Source organism: Schistocerca serialis, chromosome 7, assembly GCF_023864345.2.
Source record: "Schistocerca serialis cubense isolate TAMUIC-IGC-003099 chromosome 7, iqSchSeri2.2, whole genome shotgun sequence".
Classification (NCBI taxonomy): Eukaryota; Metazoa; Arthropoda; class Insecta; order Orthoptera; family Acrididae; genus Schistocerca; species Schistocerca serialis.
Genome location: NC_064644.1, coordinates 577,903,821 through 577,928,799, shown reverse-complemented (window position 1 = coordinate 577,928,799; position 24,979 = coordinate 577,903,821). Strand labels below are relative to the sequence as shown.

The following is a 24,979-nucleotide window of genomic DNA, read 5'->3' as shown; positions in this document are numbered from 1 at the left end:
AGGGGTGGACCTTCTGGACCAGAAGAAAGTGACTTATGAGTTCGACAGGAAAGCAAAGATTAAGTATTACCTGAGAATTTTCTTTGATCTTCTTGCGCATGTAATATATTCAAAATTGGCAGAAGAATCAGGATGAAAATCAACACTGTCATTCCTAGAGTTCAGGCAATGCATTGCAAGAAATCTAATTGGAAATCATTCAAGTCGACAAAGGAATTTATCAACAGTAGTGAAAACATCAAGAAGGTTGCAATCCAAAGAGTCCAGAGCACCGAATGATAAAATCAGACGTAAGGAAGAGATGTGTTCATTGTGCTTCAAAGTGTGTTGAAAATTGCACTTACAATATTTGTGAACAGTGTGGTGTTAATTTATGCTTTACTTCAAGCAGAAACTGTTTTGCAGAATTTCACATCAAATAAACAACATATACACCGCCTCTGTAATTTTTCGATATATTAAGTGCAAAGTGTTCTGTAACTGTCATTTAGGGACCTCAGGGACAAATACGTCCCAGCTCTTTTTTAGCAGTACAAATAAAAATGTTTGAAATAATAACATATTTTGTTTATAAAACCTCCAGTTACCACAGAAATACAAAAATTTTAATCACTAGCACTTTAGTTTTCTTATGTACCTGAGAGGGTTAAAGGTCTGAGAAATGAGATATGTAAATTGCACGCAAGGCAAATCCGTCATTCTAGATCAGACTCCTGAAATAAGTATTTTTTTTAGTTTCATCAGTTTCAATTCTGATGAAATTATGTATAAATTGCATTCCTGAGAAACATAATATTTGGTGTATGGGAAGAAGAACGTTGTAGCAAGATCATTCTTTCCATAATTTCCTGGTATAGCAAAGCTTGAGACATTCAAGGTTACATGTCAGGAAGAATGATCTTGAAATGTAATATGGCCATGCAGGTTAAAGAGACACCTGTTTTTATCAGCTTCTGAAATGATTTTTACTTTCTAAAGTAAACAAAGAAGTTTGGAAGTATTGTTAAATTTTAGGAAACTTTTTATTATAGTGCCTGTACTTTCAATAATTTGGCGATATAAGCTTCTGTTACCGTTCTATGTTGCAGTGCACAAATTGCAACTATATTATCCCTCTCTCCAGACGAAGGTTGTATTAACATAAACAAACGCACGATAACCAAAATAAGGGAATAGTAGATATGAGAAGTAAACTTTCACTGTCTGACACCGGAAAGCACGGAGAGCTACAAACAGGAGGCCAGCTAAGCGCAACCGATCGGCTCACACGATTGGCATTGAGATTTACTGTCCAGTGTCCATAGACACAAGTAACCAATAATAACAATGTACATGTAGAACTTTGACAACTTGTCTTGTTGACAACAGTTGATACTTGATAGTGAGTAGAATCGTTGGTGCTCTGGGGGTGACAGATTGTTACGCTCGAGTTGGGTTGTAGGTACTAGGTTAAGTCTGCGTGGAAGTCGTGCACCAACATTTTGCTTTGTGTAACTACGACGGTAAAATAAGTGGATCCACAAAACTCATGTGAAAATTGGAAATGGCAAATAACGGGTCTTATAGCAATGACCGTCCAGGCGCTGGAGGAGACACGGCCGAATATGCATCAGATCCGGCGTCAGGAGGATTTTTTCATTCGGATTATAAAAAGTAAATTTTTAATTTACGTCATGTTATAATTACATTCGCAGATTGTGGTATGATATACTGACATGTATCAATGAAGACTTAATTGAATAACTTGTGATTTTATAACCTCATTAAAGTACTTGTGATACGGTGACACTAATTCGTCCTTTTTCAATCTCTGTAATCGCCGGATATGGTGTGGTGGCTGTATCTTAAATACAAAGAATGTTATTGCGGAAAATTTCTGAAAAATGCATATCTCAATGCTTAATGGTGGTGTTTTGTGGTGGCATTGTGCACTGCTGTGATGCTGGGGTAGATTTATGAACGCAAAGTTGATTACGAATTTTCTAACTTCTCTCTAACAGCACGAATAAGGCCTGGCGGAAATATTATGTAATGACATATGCCAGTGTCGGTAGTGACTTTGGAACTGATTTATTGCAGATGTTACCACTTCCAGGGCAATTTATTGTTTTGAGTTTTCTGCCAGCAGTTCTCCAAATAGTAATAACTAATGCCGGCTCCAGGATTGTACTCAGTTGTTAAATGAATTATTGTAATAAAGCAATTACCACATAACACGTCACTACTAGTTAACAAAATGACTGACTGTATATTCATATATTTTATCTAACAGTTTGTGAGAAACCTCTGGTGTTATCAGTTCATTAAGGTGGATATTGCCCCAAATTTACTAACTGTAACATCTTCATTTGTAAATTGTTGTCATTGACGAAATTTATATATGTTTCGAATGTTCAAGTTTTGCTTCCATGTAGGTTAAAATTTATTAGTTGTTCATGCATGAAATGGGTGCTGTGTATTACAAAAGAAATTATCAATTATCTAGGTAGCCAGCCTTTTAAGGTTTTAAAATTGTGGAGAGTGGCAATTGATGGGGGGGAGTGTAATATGGTTGGCGCTAAGAGAAAATTCTATGTATCCATATGCTATGTTTTCTACTTGTCCTTTTCTTCCTCCCGTCTAAGCTATGGCTCTGGGATTACAATGATAGGACATTATGGATCAGCCTTTGCATGTTAATGTTAGAGTGTGTGTGTGTGTGTGTTTTTTAATTTACAACATTGACATTTATTGTTTTGTTGCTCTTGTTGTTGTGTATTGCATTTATTTTTATCATCTGAAATTAATTGTGTATTTATCACTATGCTGATGTGTGTACATTTTATTCTTGATATTTGTGTAACATACACATACATTTAATTCATATAATTTTCTCTCATACATGGGTGGACCAGTGAAGAATGTAAATATAAGGGACATTAAAGAGCATTGCTACAGTGCATATGCAATTTAGCATGACTCCAAAGCAGTTATGTAAGCAGTGACATGTAGGTAAGGAATTGGTGTATCTTTGCAACATGCATGCAGTAAATGGGCGACATTATTACCAAATGTGTCCAAGCAGGATGATTATGCTGTTATTCTTTCCTTGGCTGCTGAAGTACGAACACTGGTAGACACCTATCGGAAAACGAAGAATGTTTATGGGGCAGCACATGTGTAAAAAAACCACTGTTATGGAATGCTGGGCCAAGCTCCATGCTGGTCAGAGTAACACACACCCCACATCACATTTGTCGTATTGCAGAGGGTACACCAACTCAAGCAGGAGACATATGAGCACTTGTCCTATAGTTCTGACTGTTCCCCATGCAACCGAGAGAGGTGACACAGTGATTAACACACTGGATTTGCATTTGGGAGGATGACGGTTCAAACCTGTGTCTGACCTTTCTGATTTAGGTTTTCTGTGATTTCCCTAAATCGCTTCAGGCAAATGCCAGGATGGTTCCTTTGAAAGAACACGGCTGACTTCCTTCCCCATACTTACCTATTCTGATGGGACCGATGACCTCGCTGTTTGGTCCCCTCCCCCCAAATCAACCAGCTGACCAGTCTCCCCATGCGATTATCATGATGCTTACGTTCCTTTAAAAAGGCCTTGAAGGGTTGGTGATTCCTGTCTAATGATGATGTGTAGCAAGCAGTTACAGACTTCTTCATGCAGGAGGACACGGTGTTTTACCGAATGGGTATATTCAGCTTGGAGCGATGTTGGGATGATTGCCTCAGTGCTTATGCCAATTTTACCTGATGTTCATACTGATTCTGGACTGTATGACCTTCGTCTAGAAACTTCTTGATCGCCCCCTCAAATTGCCATGTTCCTTTTACTCTAACGTCTTTTCTCAGTGTGTAGTTTCTAATATATAGATAATTTGGCACTCTAAACAGCTCATCTAACTATTTGAGATTGTTACAAGGTTTTCATTCAAATGAGTATTGATAAATTTTACGTTTTATGTTATGGGACCATTGTCGATGGACATAGAATTTGGGAAAACATTATGGATATTGAGTGAATGTATTGATCAGTAACAATATTATTAAACAATTCATTCATAGGTTACTATGAAAATGTCTTTAGTCAACAAAAGAGAAGGTTCACAGAACACTTGCATCACTCTTCCTTGAATAACGTTCATTTGTGTAGGACATGTGAAAGGTTATTTGTTTGAACCACAGGAGAGTGTCATGGAGGTGTTGAAAAAGGTGTAGTAGGCAAGCCATTACATATCAGTCATTCGGGGATGACAAAGACAAGATTAAACTAATGGGTCATTTAACATCAAGGGGACCAGGGGTCTGCTTGATGTAGCCTGCATCAGCTGTGACACATCTGGCCCAACTTTCTTCCCGTGATGTATATGCACTTTGGTAAAATTCTGGAGATTGATTTTTACACCATCGCTTGGCACAGGAAATAAGGTCTTTCTCACTATCAAAGGTTTTACCGCGCAGGTGGGCCTTCAGACGACCAAAGAGGTAAAAAATCAGACGGAGCCAAGTCCGGACTGTAGGGAGGGTGAGGAACAATTTTCCAACCCATTTTTCTGATTTTCTTCTGCATCATAAGGGCTGTATGGGGTTGTCAAGGTGTAGTCTGATGAGCTGACCCTGAAGCTGTGGTCTGTGGGTCTTGATGGCATGTCGTAGCTTGTCCAACAACAAACTGTAACAGTCCCGGTTAATTGTGGACCCAGGTTCCAAAAAGTCAAAGAAAGTGACACCACACTGATCACAGACCAGAAGAAGGAGGCCATCACCTTTCAGCCTGCTATTCGTGGAAGTCTTGGTTTCTTCTTCCTAGGGGAACCTGGATAACGCCACTCCATGGATTGGGTTTTGCTCTCGGGTTCGGACAAAAACAACTGTGTTTCATCCTGGGTAATGACGCCGTCAAAACGCTGTTTCTACTCTTCATTTAAGGTCTTCATGAGACCCTCGCACACATTCTTCCTCATTGTTTTCATTTCTCTTGTTAATAATCTAGGCACCCAATGTGGACAGATTTTTCTGTACGCTGGTAACTGTACCAGTGATACCACACTGCCCAATGACGAATGAGTCATTTCAGTAAGCTGTTGTGTCGTCACACATCTGTCATTTTGAATGATTTGATCAATGGTCTCCTTACATCACTCACTGCCGTCGATGGTCTACCACATCGTGGATTGTCCAGTTGAGAGAAATCACTTTCTTTAAACCTCTGCAACCACCACTGGATACTGCTGTGATGCATTGTGTCCTCCCCATTGTGAATCAATGTGGCAGAGTCTTGAAGAGGAACTCTCATCACGATGGTCGCAACCTGACATCTATTTCACGGTCCATTATAGTTCACCTGTCAATAAAAGAAAATACTTTTATGTACCAACTTAATAGCTAGATGTTCCAAGTATGTTCACAAAAAAATTCACTCTCCTCCTGCTAAAAATGAAAAAATTAGAGACGACTGTGCAAAACGTTTTGAACGCCCTTTGTACATGACAACTTTTTATGTTGAACCACACCACGGCAAAAATTCGGGCTAACCTAAATATAGATACAAGCCTCTAAAGTGACTAAAAATTTTGTTTTGCTGTTATGAGAGCCAATCTTTGATTGACTTCTGGTACTTTTCATATGAAGTAATCACACTGAAACTTCAGCGGGTTATTCTGACTACGATGTCTATATATGGATCAAATTTAATTAACATTAGATGCCTAGAAGGAAATATATGTGTCTTCCAAGCTGGCCAGAGTTTTCTATGTGTAAATTTTAGGGTATTTTTTGAAGGCAGTATCCCAAATGTGTCTTGTTCAATCCTTTTTTTCTTGCCACACCTTGAAAGGGCATGCTTTAAGCTTACAAAGCTATATTGTTTAATTTATGGATCTAGCATATTCATAGGTAAGAATACATTTCAAAAGTTATTGTTGTAGCGCTTCAAGAAGATAGAAAAGCGAAATATTTTGTGCATTACATCCCACAATTAATTTTCTTTTTTTAGTATATAAATCAATTTCAAACATTAATTTAACATATGCCATAACAACAAGTACAAGACACAACACAGCAAATTTGCAAAACAAAAACACTAAAGAGTCAGTTTCATTTTTGGTTAAATAGTTCTACAATTTTGGCAAGGACAGATTGAGGAAAACTGTATTGTCTTTCTGATGATGATGGTGTTGATTGTACTTCTAAAGTCATGAAAATATGTTGCTCAGGAATCCAGCAGGTGTCTTTAGTAGTTGGCCAGTGGAAGGAATGAGCAGAACCATGTGGGTGAATAAAGCTGATGAAGACATCTTGTTCTGCATGTGAAACTTCACACACTTTTCCAACCCACAAAAATTGTTATACATACATGCAACATATTGTCCTGGCTGTAAACTTGCAATTGAGGTTGCTGGAATTTCATCATCTGCTTCGGAGACATTAACTGTAATGCTTTAGCATCATTGGAAATTCTGAGCTGATTGCAATTAATTAAAAAAAAATCCATTCGGCTGTGATGCCAAAATCCTTTTCGTGCAGGCATAAATTGATGAAATTTTTGATATTCTTATACTGAGCAGCTCAAACATCACTAAAGAAATAAATGCTTTAAATGTTTTCGATCTTTGTCCTGCCACCAAAAATAGATCACAAATGGATGTAATGTGGCCTGACTATTCTCCCAATGATATCCTGGCATAGCATCTTCAACAACAAATGAATAATTCTCAGCAAAATCCATCAATATAATTAATTCATTTTCTACAAGATTTCTTTTTAGCTGCTTAAGATACAAACTGTAGTGTTTTGTCAGAAAGTGATGGCTACTTAAACTGGTAATTTTCAAAATCAGTGCCTCCGTGAAATCTTCAACAGTTCTATGACATGTCTCCATTGTGTGTCTGTCAGTGTAGACCCATTGCTGGCATACATTATTTCTTCAGGGTTATAGTCTTTAAAGGCATCTTCAAGAAAAGCCTGTAGTTGTATTTTCCCTGTACATTCCTCACAACATTGCAACATACAGTCTTTTGATTCCAAACTGGATACAGTTTTTTATTTATTTATGTATTTATTTTTTTTTCTCTCGAAACCTTTAGTCATCTTGGATGGAAGTTTCTGAAGTCAACATTGAGTTTGACATTTTGATGAATTGCTCATACACATATTGAATGTGATCCAGAGGCACCAACTGTAGTACATCATTTTGGCCTGAGCTCACAAAATTTTGAGGAGCTCAGTTGATTTCCATATTGCTTACAATAAGCAGTGAACATTTCTTTTAGATTTCAAAGGAGCAGGTGCTTCTGCTTGTGAACCTTTTTCCCATTTATTCTTACTGCAACATGATCCTTTTAACCTGGGCATAAACAAGAAAGAAAACTCATTGTTTCCTAAAAAATGAGGACATTTTTACTTCATCATTGAGCTTTTTCCCTTTTCGGTTTGCAGATGTTGCCAAAATCCCATCTTCCATCTTTAGCTTCCTGGACTTTGTCTCCATTTGATTCAAAACAGCAGATTCTTTAGCCTGTTTTTCAGTAGTCCAGCTATTTTGGGCCAGGATCAAAATTTGAACTTTACTGCAATTTCTTGAAGCCTGAAGCTTAATCTTAAGTTCTTCAATTAAGACATCCATATCTTTAAATTTTTGGTGCTCTTTCATTTGTATTTGAGCAATATCTACTTGGCTCACACCAGCAGCTGTGGCAGTCACATTAGTAATGCTGCCTTGGACTGATCCATTGAAGCTTTAATGGTAACTCTCCACATGATGATATTGAAGTATTAGCAGTAAAGCAAGCATCAACAACATCCATGTCTTCAGTGGATGGTGATTCTTGCTTATCCTGGTGGGATGATTCTTTTTGGGCCACTTTGTGTCTACATTTGGTACAAATTAGGCCATCAAAACATACTATTTTAGTGCTTACCTTCAGTTACTACAATGAGTATTGATTATTCACACACCCATTACTCAACACTAAGATTGTACAATGTCAACACTAAAGATTACACTGCACAGAAGACGGACAGTGAAAATTGCCAATAATGAGAGCAACAATTTAAAGTGGTGATAACATTACATTATGATCATCTAGATTTTATAATCTTAAGAGCTTTTTCTGAGGTTTTACTATAGGCCTATTTATATTCTATACTGTAAAATTCTATACTGTAAAATACCCCCCCCCCCCTATGAACCGTGGACCTTGCCGTTGGTGGGGAGGCTTGCGTGCCTCAGCGATACAGATAGCCGTACCGTAGGTGCAACCACAACGGAGGGATATCTGTTGAGAGGCCAGACAAACGTGTGGTTCCTGAAGAGGGGCAGCAGCCTTTTCAGTAGTTGCAAGGGCAACAGTCTGGATGATTGACTGATCTGGCCTTGTAACAATAACCAAAACGGCCTTGCTGTGCTGGTACTGCGAACGGCTGAAAGCAAGGGGAAACTACAGCCGTAATTTTTCCCGAGGGCATGCAGCTTTACTGTATGATTACATGATGATGGCGTCCTCTTGGGTAAAATATTCCGGAGGTAAAATAGTCCCCCATTCGGATCTCCGGGCGGGGACTACTCAAGAGGATGTCGTTATCAGGAAAAAGAAAACTGGTGTTCTACGGATCGGAGTGTGGAATGTCAGATCCCTTAATCGGGCAGGTAGGTTAGAAAATTTAAAAAGGGAAATGGATAGGTTGGAGTTAGATATAGTGGGAATTAGTGAAGTTCGGTGGCAGGAGGAACAAGACTTCTGGTCAGGTGACTACAGGGTTATAAACACAAAATCAAATAGGGGTAATGCAGGAGTAGGTTTAATAATGAATAGGAAAATAGGAATGCGGGTAAGCTACTACAAACAGCATAGTGAACGCATTATTGTGGCCAAGATAGATACGAAGCCCACGCCTACTACAGTAGTACAAGTTTATATGCCAACTAGCTCTGCAGATGACGAAGAAATTGAAGAAATGTATGATGAAATAAAAGAAATTATTCAGATTGTGAAGGGAGACGAAAATTTAATAGTCATGGGTGACTGGAATTCGAGTGTAGGAAATGGGAGAGAAGGAAACATAGTAGGTGAATATGGATTGGGGGACAGAAATGAAAGAGGAAGCCGCCTTGTAGAATTTTGCACAGAGCACAACTTAATCATAACTAACACTTGGTTTAAGAATCATGAAAGAAGGTTGTATACATGGAAGAACCCTGGAGATACTAAAAGGTATCAGATAGATTATATAATGGTAAGACAGAGATTTAGGAACCAGGTTTTAAATTGTAAGACATTTCCAGGGGCAGATGTGGACTCTGACCACAATCTATTGGTTATGACCTGTAGATTAAAACTGAAGAAACTGCAAAAAGGTGGGAATTTAAGGAGATGGGACCTGGATAAACTGAAAGAACCAGAGGTTGTACAGAGATTCAGGGAGAGCATAAGGGAGCAATTGACAGGAATGGGGGAAATAAATACAGTAGAAGAAGAATGGATAGCTCTGAGGGATGAAGTAGTGAAGGCAGCAGAGGATCAAGTAGGTAAAAAGACGAGGGCTAGTAGAAATCCTTGGGTAACAGAAGAAATATTGAATTTACTTGATGAAAGGAGAAAATATAAAAACGCAGTAAGTGAAACAGGCAAAAAGGAATACAAACGTCTCAAAAATGAGATCGACAGGAAGTGCAAAATGGCTAAGCAGGGATGGCTAGAGGACAAATGTAAGGATGTAGAGGCCTATCTCACTAGGGGTAAGATAGATACCGCCTATAGGAAAATTAAAGATACCTTTGGAGATAAGAGAACGACTTTTATGAATATCAAGAGCTCAGATGGAAACCCAGTTCTAAGCAAAGAAGGGAAAGCAGAAAGGTGGAAGGAGTATATAGAGGGTCTATACAAGGGCGATGTACTTGAGGACAATATTATGGAAATGGAAGAGGATGTAGATGAAGATGAAATGGGAGATATGATACTGCGTGAAGAGTTTGACAGAGCACTGAAAGACCTGAGTCGAAACAAGGCCCACGGAGTAGACAATATTCCATTGGAACTACTGACGGTCGTGGGAGAGCCAGTCCTGACAAAACTCTACCATCTGGTGAGCAAGATGTATGAAACAGGCGAAATACCCTCAGACTTCAAGAAGAATATAATAATTCCAATCCCAAAGAAAGCAGGTGTTGACAGATGTGAAAATTACCGAACTATCAGCTTAATAAGTCACAGCTGCAAAATACTAACACGAATTCTTTACAGACGAATGGAAAAACTAGTAGAAGCCAACCTCGGGGAAGATCAGTTTGGATTCCGTAGAAACACTGGAACACGTGAGGCAATACTGACCTTACGACTTATCTTAGAAGAAAGATTAAGGAAAGGCAAACCTACGTTTCTAGCATTTGTAGACTTAGAGAAAGCTTTTGACAATGTTGACTGGAATACTCTCTTTAAAATTCTAAAGGTGGCAGGGGTAAAATACAGGGAGCGAAAGGCTATTTACAATTTGTACAGAAACTAGATGGCAGTTATAAGAGTCGAGGGACATGAAAGGGAAGCAGTGGTTGGGAAGGGAGTAAGACAGGGTTGTAGCCTCTCCCCGATGTTGTTCAATCTGTATATTGAGCAAGCAGTAAAGGAAACAAAAGAAAAATTCGGAGTAGGTATTAAAATTCATGGAGAAGAAATAAAAACTTTGAGGTTCGCCGATGACATTGTAATTCTGTCAGAGACAGCAAAGGACTTGGAAGAGCAGTTGAATGGAATGGACAGTGTCTTGAAAGGAGGATATAAGATGAACATCAACAAAAGCAAAACAAGGATAATGGAATGTAGTCTAATTAAGTCGGGTGATGCTGAGGGAATTAGATTAGGAAATGAGGCACTTAAAGTAGTAAAGGAGTTTTGCTATTTGGGGAGCAAAATAACTGATGATGGTCGAAGTAGAGAGGATATAAAATGTAGGCTGGCAATGGCAAGGAAAGCGTTTCTGAAGAGAAATTTGTTAACATCCAGTATTGATTTAAGTGTCAGGAAGTCATTTCTGAAAGTATTCGTATGGAGTGTAGCCATGTATGGAAGTGAAACATGGACGATAAATAGTTTGGACAAGAAGAGAATAGAAGCTTTCGAAATGTGGTGCTACAGAAGAATGCTGAAGATTAGATGGGTAGATCACATAACTAATGAGGAAGTATTGAATAGGATTGGGGAGAAGAGAAGTTTGTGGCACAACTTGACCAGAAGAAGGGATCGGTTGGTAGGACATGTTCTGAGGCATCAAGGGATCACCAATTTAGTATTGGAGGGCAGCGTGGAGGGTAAAAATCGTAGAGGGAGACCAAGAGATGAATACTCTAAGCAGATTCAGAAGGATGTAGGTTGCAGTAGGTACTGGGAGATGAAAAAGCTTGCACAGGATAGAGTAGCATGGAGAGCTGCATCAAACCAGTCTCAGGACTGAAGACCACAACAACAACAACTGTAAAATAATACAACAACATGTATTAGCACAGTTACATTCCCTAAACTACAGGCAAATCTTGTACTATTAAAAGACACTACGATTACAAAGTTTTTGATTTACAACTTCAAATTGTATTAATTTTTTGTACTTAACAATAATCCATTTTCCCTACTTTTGAATAGGTATTCTTACTCATCAATATGCAGAATCCAGAAATCAAACAATATAGCTTTGAAAGCTTAAAGCATGCTCTTTCCGGCTGTGGCTAGAAAAAGAGGATTGAACAAGACACAGTTGAGATATTGCCCCCCCCCCCCCCCCAAAAAAAAAGTAAAATTTGCATGTAAAAAAATTTGGGCCAACTTTGTAGAGGCACATCTTTTCTTCTAGGCATCCAATGTTAATTAAATTTGATCCATATATGGACATCATAGATAGGACTAACCCCCGAAGCTTTGGTGTAATTGGTTCATATGAAAAGTAGCAATGGTCAGTCAAACTGTGGCTCTCAGAACCGCACAACAAATTTTTTAGCTGCTTTAGAGGCTTGTATCTGTAGTTAGATGGGGCTAAATCCCAAATTTTTGCCATGGTGTGATTCAGCATAAAAACAAATGACCAAATGTGCGCTAAAACTTTTAAGAAAGGCATAGCAAACTTGGCACACCTGCACCTTCATACATGATGTGAAGGTGGGTAGCCTCTCTTTAAAAGCCCCTCAAAGCTAAACCACTAAAGATACTGAACTGAAATTCGGTATATAACCATCAAAGACCTTATAGAACCTTCACACCAAATTTCATTACATTTGGATATGGTGCAGTGGGGACACTTTTTAATATTGGCCGCTTTGACGGGGAATGACCCTAATTATAGTGTGCACATAGGCAGCTAAGCAATCATTCTTCATGCTTTCTAAGCATTAATGGAACAGGAAGAGCCCTAATAAGTAGTGCAAAGGGATGTACGTACCTCATGCTCTTCACAGAAGTTTACAGTGTATAAGTGTGAACGTGGAACATATGCCTCCATTGTTGCTGTTGTTGTTATCATTGTTATTAATTTAAAATGACTAATTACATGCCAAGGGTGCCTCGTCTGCCCTCTGACCCTTATTGTATTGTATCGTGTTGTATGGAACTGGGGACCTGGAAAAGATGGAGAGGCTTTGTCCATGCCATAGCCCTCAGTGATACACAACCCCACAACAGGCGACAGCAGTCCCCGCCGCCTCACACCGAACCCAGGCTTATTGTGTGGATCGGCCCCCAGTGGAACTCCCCCCCACCCCACCCCCACCCCACTCCCGGGAATGTCTCACACCAGATGAGTGTAACCCAATGTTTGCGTGGTAGAGTAATTGTGATGTACACGTACGTAGAGAAAGTGTTTGCGCAGCAATCGCTGACATAATGTAGCTGAGGCAGAATAAGGAAAATGAGCTCGCATTCGCCAAGGCAGATGGAAAACCACCTTAAAAACCATCCACAGACTGGCCGGCACACCGGACCTCGACACTAATCTGCCAGGCGAATTCGGGCAGGGGACCGGCGCGCCTTCCCACCTGGAAAGCAGTGCGTTAGACCGCACGGCTAACAAGGTGGGCTCCTGACCCATATACTTTTACATCTCTTCAAAAATATTTATTGTCTCTGTCATCAGTAATACTTTCAACACTTTGATTTTACGACTCGCACGTAGTACCACAATTTCTGGTTGTTGCCCCTAACTCCAGATGGACTATTCCTTGAATGAGGAACTGGTGGTTTCGCCTTTTAGCCCTTAATCCCTGACAACCACAAGGAATCAGTATTGTGTTGACCATGGCCTAATGTAGGGAGCCTTGGTAAGAGTTACGTAGTGGCTCCCATTGCATTTTTCATAGTTGATGAGAAATGTAGGTACATAATATGCAGGAATATACTTGGTGGATAATTTCTATTATGTCATACAGTTTTTTTTTCTGAATTTACCTTTTAGTTTTAATTTTCATATCAGTAAGTTTGGTAAGTATGGCATGAATAGAGACCAAAGCAATTGATTACACCTCTTATTTCACATTTAGATTTGTTGGCTTTGCCAATTCACAACCTGATTTCCAATGTAACCTAGCCCTTACACTTCAGCACAGATTAGTCATCATTAACTGAGATTTCACAGCAGAATGCTGCTGTCCATTACCTTATCCTCTATGAATTTGGAAGCCCTAAAAAAAAAAAAAAAAGACTAGGATTAGATTCTGATGTCTTTACAAAACATTGTTGTGAAGTCCATTAATTAATATTAATCAGTTATTCTTCCAGAATGGAGCAGTTCTCTAAGGACAAAACTTAAAGTACATGGTTTGTTGGTAACCACCTCCCCCAAAGAACTATGGATCTCACTGCAGAGGTATAGCTTGCATGCCTCATTGATACAGATAGCCATTTTGTGGGTGCCTGTGGAGAGACAAGAGTAACATATGGTCCCTGAAGAGGCACAGCAACTTTTAAGTAATCGTAAGGACTCCATTCTGCATGATTGAGTGTTTTGGCCTCGTAATGGTAGTAAACATGACCTTGCTATATTGGTACTGTAAATGCTTAAAGTAAGGGAAAACTACAGGATTTAGATTTCATGGGGACATGAAGCTCTATGGTATGGTTTAATGATGATGGCATCCTATTGCATAAAATATTTTAGAGGTAAACTGATTACCCATTTGGATCTCCAGCTGGGGACCACTCTGGAGAATGTTGTCATTGCAGAAAAAAGAACGTAGCACACTGTGCTTTAATATGCAACACTATTGGTGATAAATAACTGGAAATGGTGAAAATTGTAAAATACCTAGATGTATCTAATTGGAGTGGCCTAAGTGGAGTGATCGCATTAAACAAATTTTAGCATAAGCAGATGCGAGTTGGAGGTTCTTAAAGAAATGTAATTCATCCATGAAAGGAGTGACTTACAAAACAAATGTGCGAACAATTCTTGAGGATTGCTCATCAGTATGGAACACTTACAAAGTGTTGTTGGTAGAAGATCTACAGAAGAATAGCATGTTTTGTCACATGATCATTTAATAAGTGCAAGAGCTTCATGGTGATACTCAACAAATTCTTGTTGCCCCCCCCCAAGGGGGTCCACAACTCTTTTGTGGATACGTGCGTAGCGAGCACGGGACCTCGAGCTAATGTGGCCCTCTTTCCTTTCCGGGCTGCATACCTTCCCTTTCCGCGTCCTTCCCCATCCCCCGTCTTCGCGCTCCCCCCCCTCCCCCCCCACACTTCCGCCTCTTTCCTTCCCTCTCTCCCTCTCTGGGAGTATGTTTTGCGCCTACGTCTATAGACGGACGCTCAAAAATGTAACACATTCTTCACTTTCTCTGCTTGCAAGTCTTCGTCCTTCCTTTTTCCTTCTCTTTTCCTTACCTCTTCTCTTTCCCCTTTTCTCCACTGCGGCATTTGAGACCTCTCTTCTTTCCTTTCTCTTTGTTTTTCCCTTTCTCTTTTTTCCTCCCTGTGCGTGTCTGAAGGCTGACCCATGCATTTCCATGCGTAGCTGGTGACGGGGTAACGCGTAATTCCCCGCCCCGGGTAGACAGGTAGGACACGTACATACCCCTGGTAACGGCCAGGCTCAGGGAGGGGTGATTACCTGAGCTGATACCTTCCGAAAGTGCCGATTGGTCCCTCCGTCCGTTTGTCGGGAGGTGTGACCTGAGGTGTGAGCAATCACCTAAGGCGGGAGTGCCCTCAGCGAGGGCCTCCACAAGGAAGGAACGCGCCATCGGAGACGCCGGTAATCATGGGCGATACTTTCACAATGGTTTCCTCATCTTCTGCTATGTCTGCTCACAAGCGTAAGTTCAATGAGTCTCAGCCACAGACAGTCCTTCCATCGTTGCCACAGTTCCTTGTTGTTTCTCGGTCTGACGAAGGTCACAACTTTTCCACAGTCAACCCTTTCATTTTTCAGAAAGATGTCGACGCAATTGCAGGTCCTGTAAAGTCTTGTTCCAGTTTACAAAATGGCACCTTGTTGTTAGAAACATTCAGTGCCCTCCAGGCACAAAAATTGCTGCGTACATCACTGCTACACACCTTCCCTGTCCGGGTGAAAGCGCACCGCACTTTAAATTCCTCACGTGGGGTTGTTTATACACGCTCCCTCGACAGATTGTCCGACGAGGAAATTCAAAATTACCTGTCTGACCAGGGCGTAACGGCTGTTCATAGAGTCATGAAAAGGATTGACACGAACATCATTCCAACCCTTACTGTCTTCTTGACATTTGACAGAGTTCAACTCCCATCATACATAAAAGCGGCTATGAGATAATTTCTGTTCACCCTTACATCCCAAACCCTACGCGTTGCTATCGGTGTCAGCGGTTCAATCACACCAGCCAGTCCTGTTCCAATCCGGCCAAATGTGTTACATGTGGCAAGGCTGCCCATGAGGGTGCTTGCCCACCTCCATCCCCTCATTGCATCAACTGTATGGGTGACCACACTGCTTCCTCTTGAGATTGCCCAATTTTTAAAGACGATAAGCTCATTCAGGAAATCAGACTGAAGGAAAAGGTGTCGACCTTTGCGACTCGAAAATTATTCACCGGTCGAAAGCCCACTGTGCCTCGCACAGGAAAATACAGCACTGTCCTTGCCTCTCCTCGGCCAACAAAGGAGGTGGCCACGCAGACTTGTGATCTCACCTTTAGTGCCATGGTCATCAGATCGGCCAGCGCAAAGATCACCCGTTCAACCTCCCCACTTTCGCCTGCTCACTCTATGGCTCACCCTTCATCGGGTTCTGCTAAATCTCGAGCCCAAAAGTCAGACACCAAGACTTCCAAAAAAGAGCCTACTCGTGAAGATTTTTTACGTACCCCAACTTCACAACCATCAGTTCCTCTTTCATCTAAACATCCTGTTTCCAAGAAGGCTAATAAGAAATCCAGTTCCTCTCCTTCTCTGCCACGGCGTGTCTTGTCTACAGCACCACCTGGCGGTAGCCGCCCTTGGCCGTCTTCTGTGTCGCCGAGGCGCACTACTGGTGGCCGATCAACCGGCCGATCGCTGGTGGCAGGAGCTGCTCCTGAACAACCTATGGATCAGGATCTTCGGCTGAATGCCATTCCACGCTGTTGGTCGCAAGCTCTGAGCAGTCGTTGAGTTGAGGGCAACCTTGGTCACATTCTTCCATTTTGTGTCCACACTACGTCCATTATCCACTGGAATATCCGTGCCATTCGAGCCAATCGGGATGAATTGTCGATCCTCTTACGATCAGACTCGCCGATCATCTTCTGTCTTCAGGAAACAAAGCTGCGTCCCCACGACCGCTTTGTTCTCCCCCATTTTCAGTCAGTCCGATTTGATCTCCCCTCTGTTGAAGGCACTACAGCACATGGAGGACTCATGATTCTTCTCCATGATACTCTCCATTATCACCCAATCCCCTTAAACACTTTCTTCCAAGCTGTCGCTGTCTGTCTTTCCCTTTCTGGATACACCTTCTCTCATTGTACTGTATACATTCCATCGTCCACACCAATGGCACAAGCTGATCTCCTTCATCTTCTTGGTCAGCTTCCATCCCCCTATTTGCTGGTTGGAGACTTCAATGCCCACCACCCGCTTTGGGGATCTCCACATCCTTTTTCGTGTGGCTCACTATTGATAGATGTCTTCCACCAAGCAGATCTTGTTTACCTCAACACTGGGGACCCTACATTTTTGTCTGCCTCCACGACAAATTTCTCTCATTTGGACCTTTCACTAGCTCGGCACCTCGAATGGTTCGCCCTTGATGATACACACTCGAGTGACCACTTTCCATGTGTCCTTAGATTGCAGCCACAACTGCTATGTATGCGCCCGCGACGCTGGAAGTTTGCCCAAACCGATTGGACACTTTCTTCGTCTCTAGCGACATTCGATGACCGTCACTTTCCTAGCGTCGACGATGAGGTCACACATATTACAGATGTTATTCTTACAGCTGCGGAACGTTCAATACCACGCACCTCCGAATTGCCCCAGTGCCCCCCAGTTCCTTGGTGGAACGAGGCATGCCGTGACGCAATACGTGAGCGGCGATGTGCTCTTCGCGTTTTCCGCCATCATCCTACTTTGGCCAGCTGTATCCGCTATAAGCAGTTCCGTGCGCGATGCCGTCCTGTCATCTGCGATAGCAAGAAGGCAAGCTGGGACTTCTTTACTAGCTCATTTAACACCTTCACTCCCTCCTCAGAAGTTTGGAGTCGGATTTGACGGTTATCTGACGCGCCTAGTTTCTCCCCGGTCTCTGGGCTCACTGTCGCGCATGATGCATTAGTGGACCCCGTCGCAATTTCTAACTAATTGGGTCAACACTTTGCTGAGATTTCGAGCTCTTCAAATTGCCCGCCAGCGTTTCTCCCGAAGAAACGTGCAGCGGAAGTGCAACCTTTTGCTTTCTCCTCTCAAAATCGCGAAAGCTATAGTACTGTTTTCTCCATGCGGGAACTCCAACGTGCACTCTCTTCTTCTCGCTCCTCTGCCCCAGGACCGGATGGTATCCACATCCAAATGTTGCTGCATTTATCATACCATAGTCTGCGTTACCTCCTTTGCCTTTATAATCGAATTTGGACCGACAGAACTTTTCCCAGACGATTGTGGGAAGCTATCGTCGTTCCTGTTCCGAAACCTGAAAAGGACAAACATCTCCCCTCTAGCTATCGCCCCATTTCTCTCACGAGTAGTGAATGTAAGGTTTTGGAGCGTATGGTGAATTGCCGTTTACCTGTTGGAGGACAGGTATCCTCCACACACTGTTTTCTTCGGGCTTTCGAGGTCAGCTGCCCCTTTTTCTTCGCGAATTTATGGCAGAGCGCACATTTAGAGTGCGGGTGAACACTGCTCTCTCCCGTACTTTCTCCCAAGAAAACGGAGTACCCCAGGGCTCCGTGCTAAGTGTTGTACTGTTTGCCATTGCCATAAATCCAATTATGGACTGTCTCCTTCCTGATGTCTAGGGCTCCCTCTTTGTGGACAATTTTGCGATCTACTACAGCTCTCAACGGACCAGCCTTCTTGAACGACGTCTTCAAGGATGTCTCGATCGCCTTCACTCTTGGAGCATCGAAACAGGCTTCCGCTTTTTTCCCAGTAAGACCGTTTGTGTTAATTTTTGGCATTGTACGGAGTTTCTTCCACCTTCCTTACATCTAGGACCTGTCAACCTTCCGTTTTCGGACATTGCTAAATTCTTGGGTCTTATGTTTGACAGAAAACTGTGCTGGTCCTCCCACGTTTCCTATCTTTCGGCTCGCTGTCTGCGATCCCTCAACACCCTCCGTGTCCTGAATGGTACCTCCTGGGTAACGGACCGAGTGGTCCTTCTCTGCCTCTATCGCACCTTAGTGCGCTCGAAATTGGACTATGGAAGCATAGTTTACTTCTCTGCTCGGACGTCTATTCTTCGGCGTCTCGACTCTATCCACCACCGTGGATTACGTTTAGTGTCTGGAGCTTTTTACACCAGCCCTGTGGAAAGCCTTTATGCTGAGACTGCTGAACCTCCGCTGTCCAATCGGCGAGCTGTTCTTCTGAGTCATTATGCTAGCCATCTGTCTTCCATACCTGCTAATCCGGCCCATGACATTTTTTTCCACGCCTCCTTGGATTTAGGGTATGCAGGCGGTCCTTCCTCCCTACTAACACCGGTAGTCTGCTTCTGTCAACTGCTCCATTCTCTTTCCTTCCGCTTTCCTAAAACTTTCTTGACAACTTTGGGTACAGCACCGCCTTGGCTCCGTCCCCAGACCTGCCTGCTCCGTGACCTTTGTCAATTTCCCAAGGATGGTACCCCTTCACTTGTTTATCGTCGGGCATTTGCCCAAACGCACAAATCAAGGGAGCCACATTTATTTACACTGATGGCTCAAAACCAGGGAGTGCCTATATTGTTGGCGACACCCCAAATCGATTTCAGCTTCCCGACCAGTGTTAGGTTTATACTGCGGAGCTTTATGCTGTTCTCCAGGCTGCCCAATACATCCTTCGCCATCAGCGGATACCGTGTGTTATCTGTTCAGATTCTCTCAGCTATCTCCTCAGTCTCCAAGCTCTGTACCCTGTCCACCCTCTGGTCCACCGGATTCAGGACTGCCTCCACTTGCTCCACTTGGGGGGCCGTCTCTGTGGCGTTCCTCTGGATCCCAGGACACGTTGGTATCTGTGGAAATGAGGCGGCCGATATAGCGGCCAAGGCTGCAGTCTCTCTTCTCCAGCCAGCTATTCGCATGATTCCCTTCACCGTTCTACGGAGTGTTTTATGTCGTCGTGTTACTCTTTTATGGCACGCACTTTGGTCGACACTTCCCAATAATAAATTGCGGGACGCGAAAGCTCTTCCCTGTGCTTGGACCTCCTCCTCTCGAACGCGTCGTTGGGAGGAGGTAATTTTAACTAGACTCCGGATAGGGCACTGTTTTTTTAGCCATCAACATCTTTTAAGTGGTGATCCTCCCCCACTCTGTCCCCACTGCTCTCAGCTGTGACACCTTTTACATGAGTGCCCCTATTTTACTCCGTTACGCGCCCGTCTCCGGCTGTCGCCTGATATATCTTCCATTTTAGCAGATGACAAGCGCTCAGCCGATCGCGTTCTCGAGTTTATTAGTGCCAGTGAGATGATGTCAGTCATTTGAAGCTCTTTTTGGGGACAACTAACCCCCTTCTATAGTGGTTTTTTAAGCTTTCCTTCTATTTTTAGTTTCTCCAATTTTTTGAGTTTCGTTCCCATTGCTGCTGGTTTCCAGTTTCGTTTTTTTACCTTTTCCTAAGTCACAGACCGGGTGCTAATGACCGTAGCAGTTTTGCGCCCTAAAAAAAAAAAAAAAAAAAAAAAAAAAAAAAAAAAAAAAAAAATCTTGTTGCGGGTGCTGCAGGAGGCACCGTGAATCATGGAGAGACTTACTGTTGAAATTCTCAGTGCGTGTTTCAAGAAGAATCAGGGAGCACACATTTTCGGTTCCTGCATTTCATGTAACATATTTTTTCTCCTTTGTCTGTTGTGAAATGACCATGATGAAAATCAGAAATGTTAGTTCGTACAGATTTTTATCAGCAGGGTTCTTACCATGGAACAAGGGAGGAAGATATGATTCTGATATCAGAATTATCCTCCAGCACTCACTGTATTATATTCTCTTTGACTGTAACTGTACGTAACTCTTTGCCAGTCTTTTGGTCTTGCTGAAAAGACTAAATTTGCTGAGTTGTACTCCTCACATTTGGTCGGAAACACTGCCAGATGTCATGTTAATGAATGACAACCAATGCACGTTTACTAGTAGCATGTCACGTGTTCTGAAATGGTATTAAAAATAAAAATTATGAATTTCACCATGAATTATGTGCATATAAGCATATATTCAAAGATTTTTCTAATTATTTTCTGGTTTGCAGGGGTGTAAAAATGTTAACACACTGCCTGTATTTCATGAAAAGTGAATATGATGTAGAACATGTGACTAAAGAGAATAAGTTATACCAGATGCTGGGACATCATGCCATGAAAGCAATAGAACATATGAAATTTACTGAGAAGAGTGCAGTTTTTAGAAAATGTGCTTGCTTAGTCCAGCAATAGTACTTCAGATGGAGGAGAAACTTAACTAACAGCAGTACATAAAAATACACTTTACTCAGGAATAAAATTCTCTTAGTAACCAGTCGTCTCAAAATCTCTGAGAATTCTGTAAAAGTTCTGGGAGTGGAGATGTCCTGAAAGCTATTGTAAATTTTGGAACATTATGATGCAGCGTTCACAGACTGTAAAGTTGCTTTAAAAAGTTGAATCACTGTCATGGGGGCTCTTTTTCAGTCTACCCTTCAATAATGTCTTGGTTGACAGAAATCTTAGACAATGGATGCTCTTGCTTTTGATAATGCAATCCAATGTTCTTTTCACATCACATACTACCTTGCATAGTGAATATTTCACTCTATAGCACAGTGTGCCCTATTTTGAAATTTCCTGACAGATTAAAACTTTGTACTGGTGATTTGAACCTGTAATCTTACTCGCCTGTACAGCTTTATTTGAAGCTACAGGAGAGCTGCTTGAAGTTTGGGAAGTAGAAAACAGATACGGGCAGAATTGAAGCTGTGAGGATAGGTCGTGAAACATACCTGGATGCTCACCTGTTGAGAACATTGCTCACAAAATGCAAGGTTCCTTGTCAGAGTCCTTGCCTGACACACAGTATTAATCAGATACAAAATTACAGTTACTACTGCATTTGTCCACTGTATGGTCTTAATTGTTCTACACTATTTCACTGTTGATTATTTAGATTTAGAGACTTTTATTTTCAGTTTTTGCAAAAAGAAAGAGCTTTTCTTCCCTCTGATGTTCTTATTTAAAAGTTTTAGTGGTTGTTAATGACTCATAAAGTAAATATTGCAGTCAGTTCCAGCAACTAGTTCAAATAACAGTGTCTAAGAAAAATTAAAACCTGTTGTATTTTTTTTTCATTCTCCCATTGCATGATTCATTCTGTGGCCAAAACTATTATTTGCAATGCACATTCATTTATGAAGAAGGAAAAAACATGCTTCAAAAAATAAAACCAACCCACCAGTAGGAAAAGAGGACTTACTTCCTGCACATAAATTGTTTGAATAGTTACCCATCAAGAAGCTAGCAGTACTTCGCCAGTAAAAAGTAATATCCACAAAGTAGTTTGTTGCTCCCCCCCATGAACCATGGACCTTGCCATTGGTGGGGAGGCTTGCGTGCCTCAGCGATACAGATAGCCGTACCGTAGGTGCAACCACAACGGAGGGGTATCTGTTGAGAGGCCAGACAAACGTGTGGTTCCTGAAGAGGGGCAGCAGCCTTTTCAGTAGTTGCAAGGGCAACAGTCTGGATGATTGACTGATCTGGCCTTGTAACAATAACCAAAACGGCCTTGCTGTGCTGGTACTGCGAACGGCTGAAAGCAAGGGGAAACTACAGCCGTAATTTTTCCCGAGGGCATGCAGCTTTACTGTATGATTACATGATGATGGCGTCCTCTTGGGTAAAATATTCCGGAGGTAAAATAGTCCCCCATTCGGATCTCCGGGCGGGGACTACTCAAGAGGATGTCGTTATCAGGAGAAAGAAAACTGGCGTTCTACGCATCGGCGCGTGGAATGTCAGATCCCTTAATCGGGCAGGTAGGTTAGAAAATTTAAAAAGGGAAATGGATAGGTTGAAGTTAGATATAGTGGGGATTAGTGAAGTTCGGTGGCAGGAGGAACAAGACTTCTGGTCAGGTGACTACAGGGTTATGAACACAAAATCAAATAGGGGTAATGCAGGAGTAGGTTTAATAATGAATAGGAAAATAGGAATGCGGGTAAGCTACTACAAACAGCATAGTGAACGCATTATTGTGGCCAAGATAGATACGAAGCCCACACCTACTACAGTAGTACAAGTTTATATGCCAACTAGCTCTGCAGATGACGAAGAAATTGAAGGAATGTATGATGAAATAAAAGAAATTATTCAGATTGTGAAGGGAGACGAAAATTTAATAGTCATGGGTGACTGGAATTCGAGTGTAGGAAAAGGGAGAGAAGGAAACATAGTAGGTGAATATGGATTGGGGGACAGAAATGAAAGAGGAAGCCGCCTGGTAGAATTTTGCACAGAGCATAACTTAATCATAACTAACACTTGGTTTAAGAATCATGAAAGAAGGTTGTATACATGGAAGAACCCTGGAGATACTAAAAGGTATCAGATAGATTATATAATGGTAAGACAGAGATTTAGGAACCAGGTTTGAAATTGTAAGACATTTCCAGGGGCAGATGTGGACTCTGACCACAATCTATTGGTTATGACCTGTAGATTAAAACTGAAGAAACTGCAAAAAGGTGGGAATTTAAGGAGATGGGACCTGGATAATCTGAAAGAACCAGAGGTTGTACAGAGATTCAGGGAGAGCATAAGGGAGCAATTGACAGGAATGGGGGAAATAAATACAGTAGAAGAAGAATGGGTAGCTTTGAGGGATGAAGTAGTGAAGGCAGCAGAGGATCAAGTAGGTAAAAAGACGAGGGCTAGTAGAAATCCTTGGGTAACAGAAGAAATATTGAATTTAATTGATGAAAGGAGAAAATATAAAAATGCAGTAAGTGAAACAGGCAAAAAGGAATACAAACGTCTCAAAAATGAGATCGACAGGAAGTGCAAAATGGCTAAGCAGGGATGGCTAGAGGACAAATGTAAGGATGTAGAGGCCTATCTCACTAGGGGTAAGATAGATACCGCCTACAGGAAAATTAAAGAGACCTTTGGAGATCAGAGAACGACTTGTATGAATATCAAGAGCTCAGATGGAAACCCAGTTCTAAGCAAAGAAGGGAAAGCAGAAAGGTGGAAGGAGTATATAGAGGGTCTATACAAGGGCGATGTACTTGAGGACAATATTATGGAAATGGAAGAGGATGTAGATGAAGATGAAATGGGAGATACGATACTGCGTGAAGAGTTTGACAGAGCACTGAAAGACCTGAGTCGAAACAAGGCCCCCGGAGTAGACAATATTCCATTGGAACTACTGACGGCCGTGGGAGAGCCAGTCCTGACAAAACTCTACCATCTGGTGAGCAAGATGTATGAAACAGGCGAAATACCCTCAGACTTCAAGAAGAATATAATAATTCCAATCCCGAAGAAAGCAGGTGTTGACAGATGTGAAAATTACCGAACTATCAGCTTAATAAGTCACAGCTGCAAAATACTAACACGAATTCTTTACAGACGAATGGAAAAACTAGTAGAAGCCAACCTCGGGGAAGATCAGTTTGGATTCCGTAGAAACACTGGAACACGTGAGGCAATACTGACCTTACGACTTATCTTAGAAGAAAGATTAAGGAAAGGCAAACCTACGTTTCTAGCATTTGTAGACTTAGAGAAAGCTTTTGACAATGTTGACTGGAATACTCTCTTTCAAATTCTAAAGGTGGCAGGGGTAAAATACAAGGAGCGAAAGGCTATTTACAATTTGTACAGAAACCAGATGGCAGTTATAAGAGTCGAGGGACATGAAAGGGAAGCAGTGGTTGGGAAGGGAGTAAGACAGGGTTGTAGCCTCTCCCCGATGTTGTTCAATCTGTATATTGAGCAAGCAGTAAAGGAAACAAAAGAAAAATTCGGGGTAGGTATTAAAATTCATGGAGAAGAAATAAAAACTTTGAGGTTCGCCGATGACATTGTAATTCTGTCAGAGACAGCAAAGGACTTGGAAGAGCAGTTGAATGGAATGGACAGTGTCTTGAAAGGAGGATATAAAATGAACATCAACAAAAGCAAAACAAGGATAATGGAATGTAGTCTAATTAAGTCGGGTGATGCTGAGGGAATTAGATTAGGAAATGAGGCACTTAAAGTAGTAAAGGAGTTTTGCTATTTGGGGAGCAAAATAACTGATGATGGTCGAAGTAGAGAGGATATAAAATGTAGGCTGGCAATGGCAAGGAAAGCGTTT

The 24,979-nt window shown here is 41.7% G+C and overlaps 1 protein-coding gene across 1 annotated transcript in view; it reads left to right on the top strand.

The window, feature by feature from the left end:
• The first annotated feature begins 1,378 nt into the window (after positions 1-1,378).
• The window catches only part of LOC126412189 (AP-3 complex subunit beta-2), a 255,075-nt gene continuing 231,474 nt past the window's right edge, over positions 1,379-24,979 (top strand). Inside the window, exon 1 of the mRNA XM_050081668.1 lies at positions 1,379-1,653. Within this exon, the coding sequence (XP_049937625.1) occupies positions 1,544-1,653 (110 nt within the window). The 5' untranslated portion in view covers positions 1,379-1,543. The remainder of the gene's footprint in view (positions 1,654-24,979) is intronic.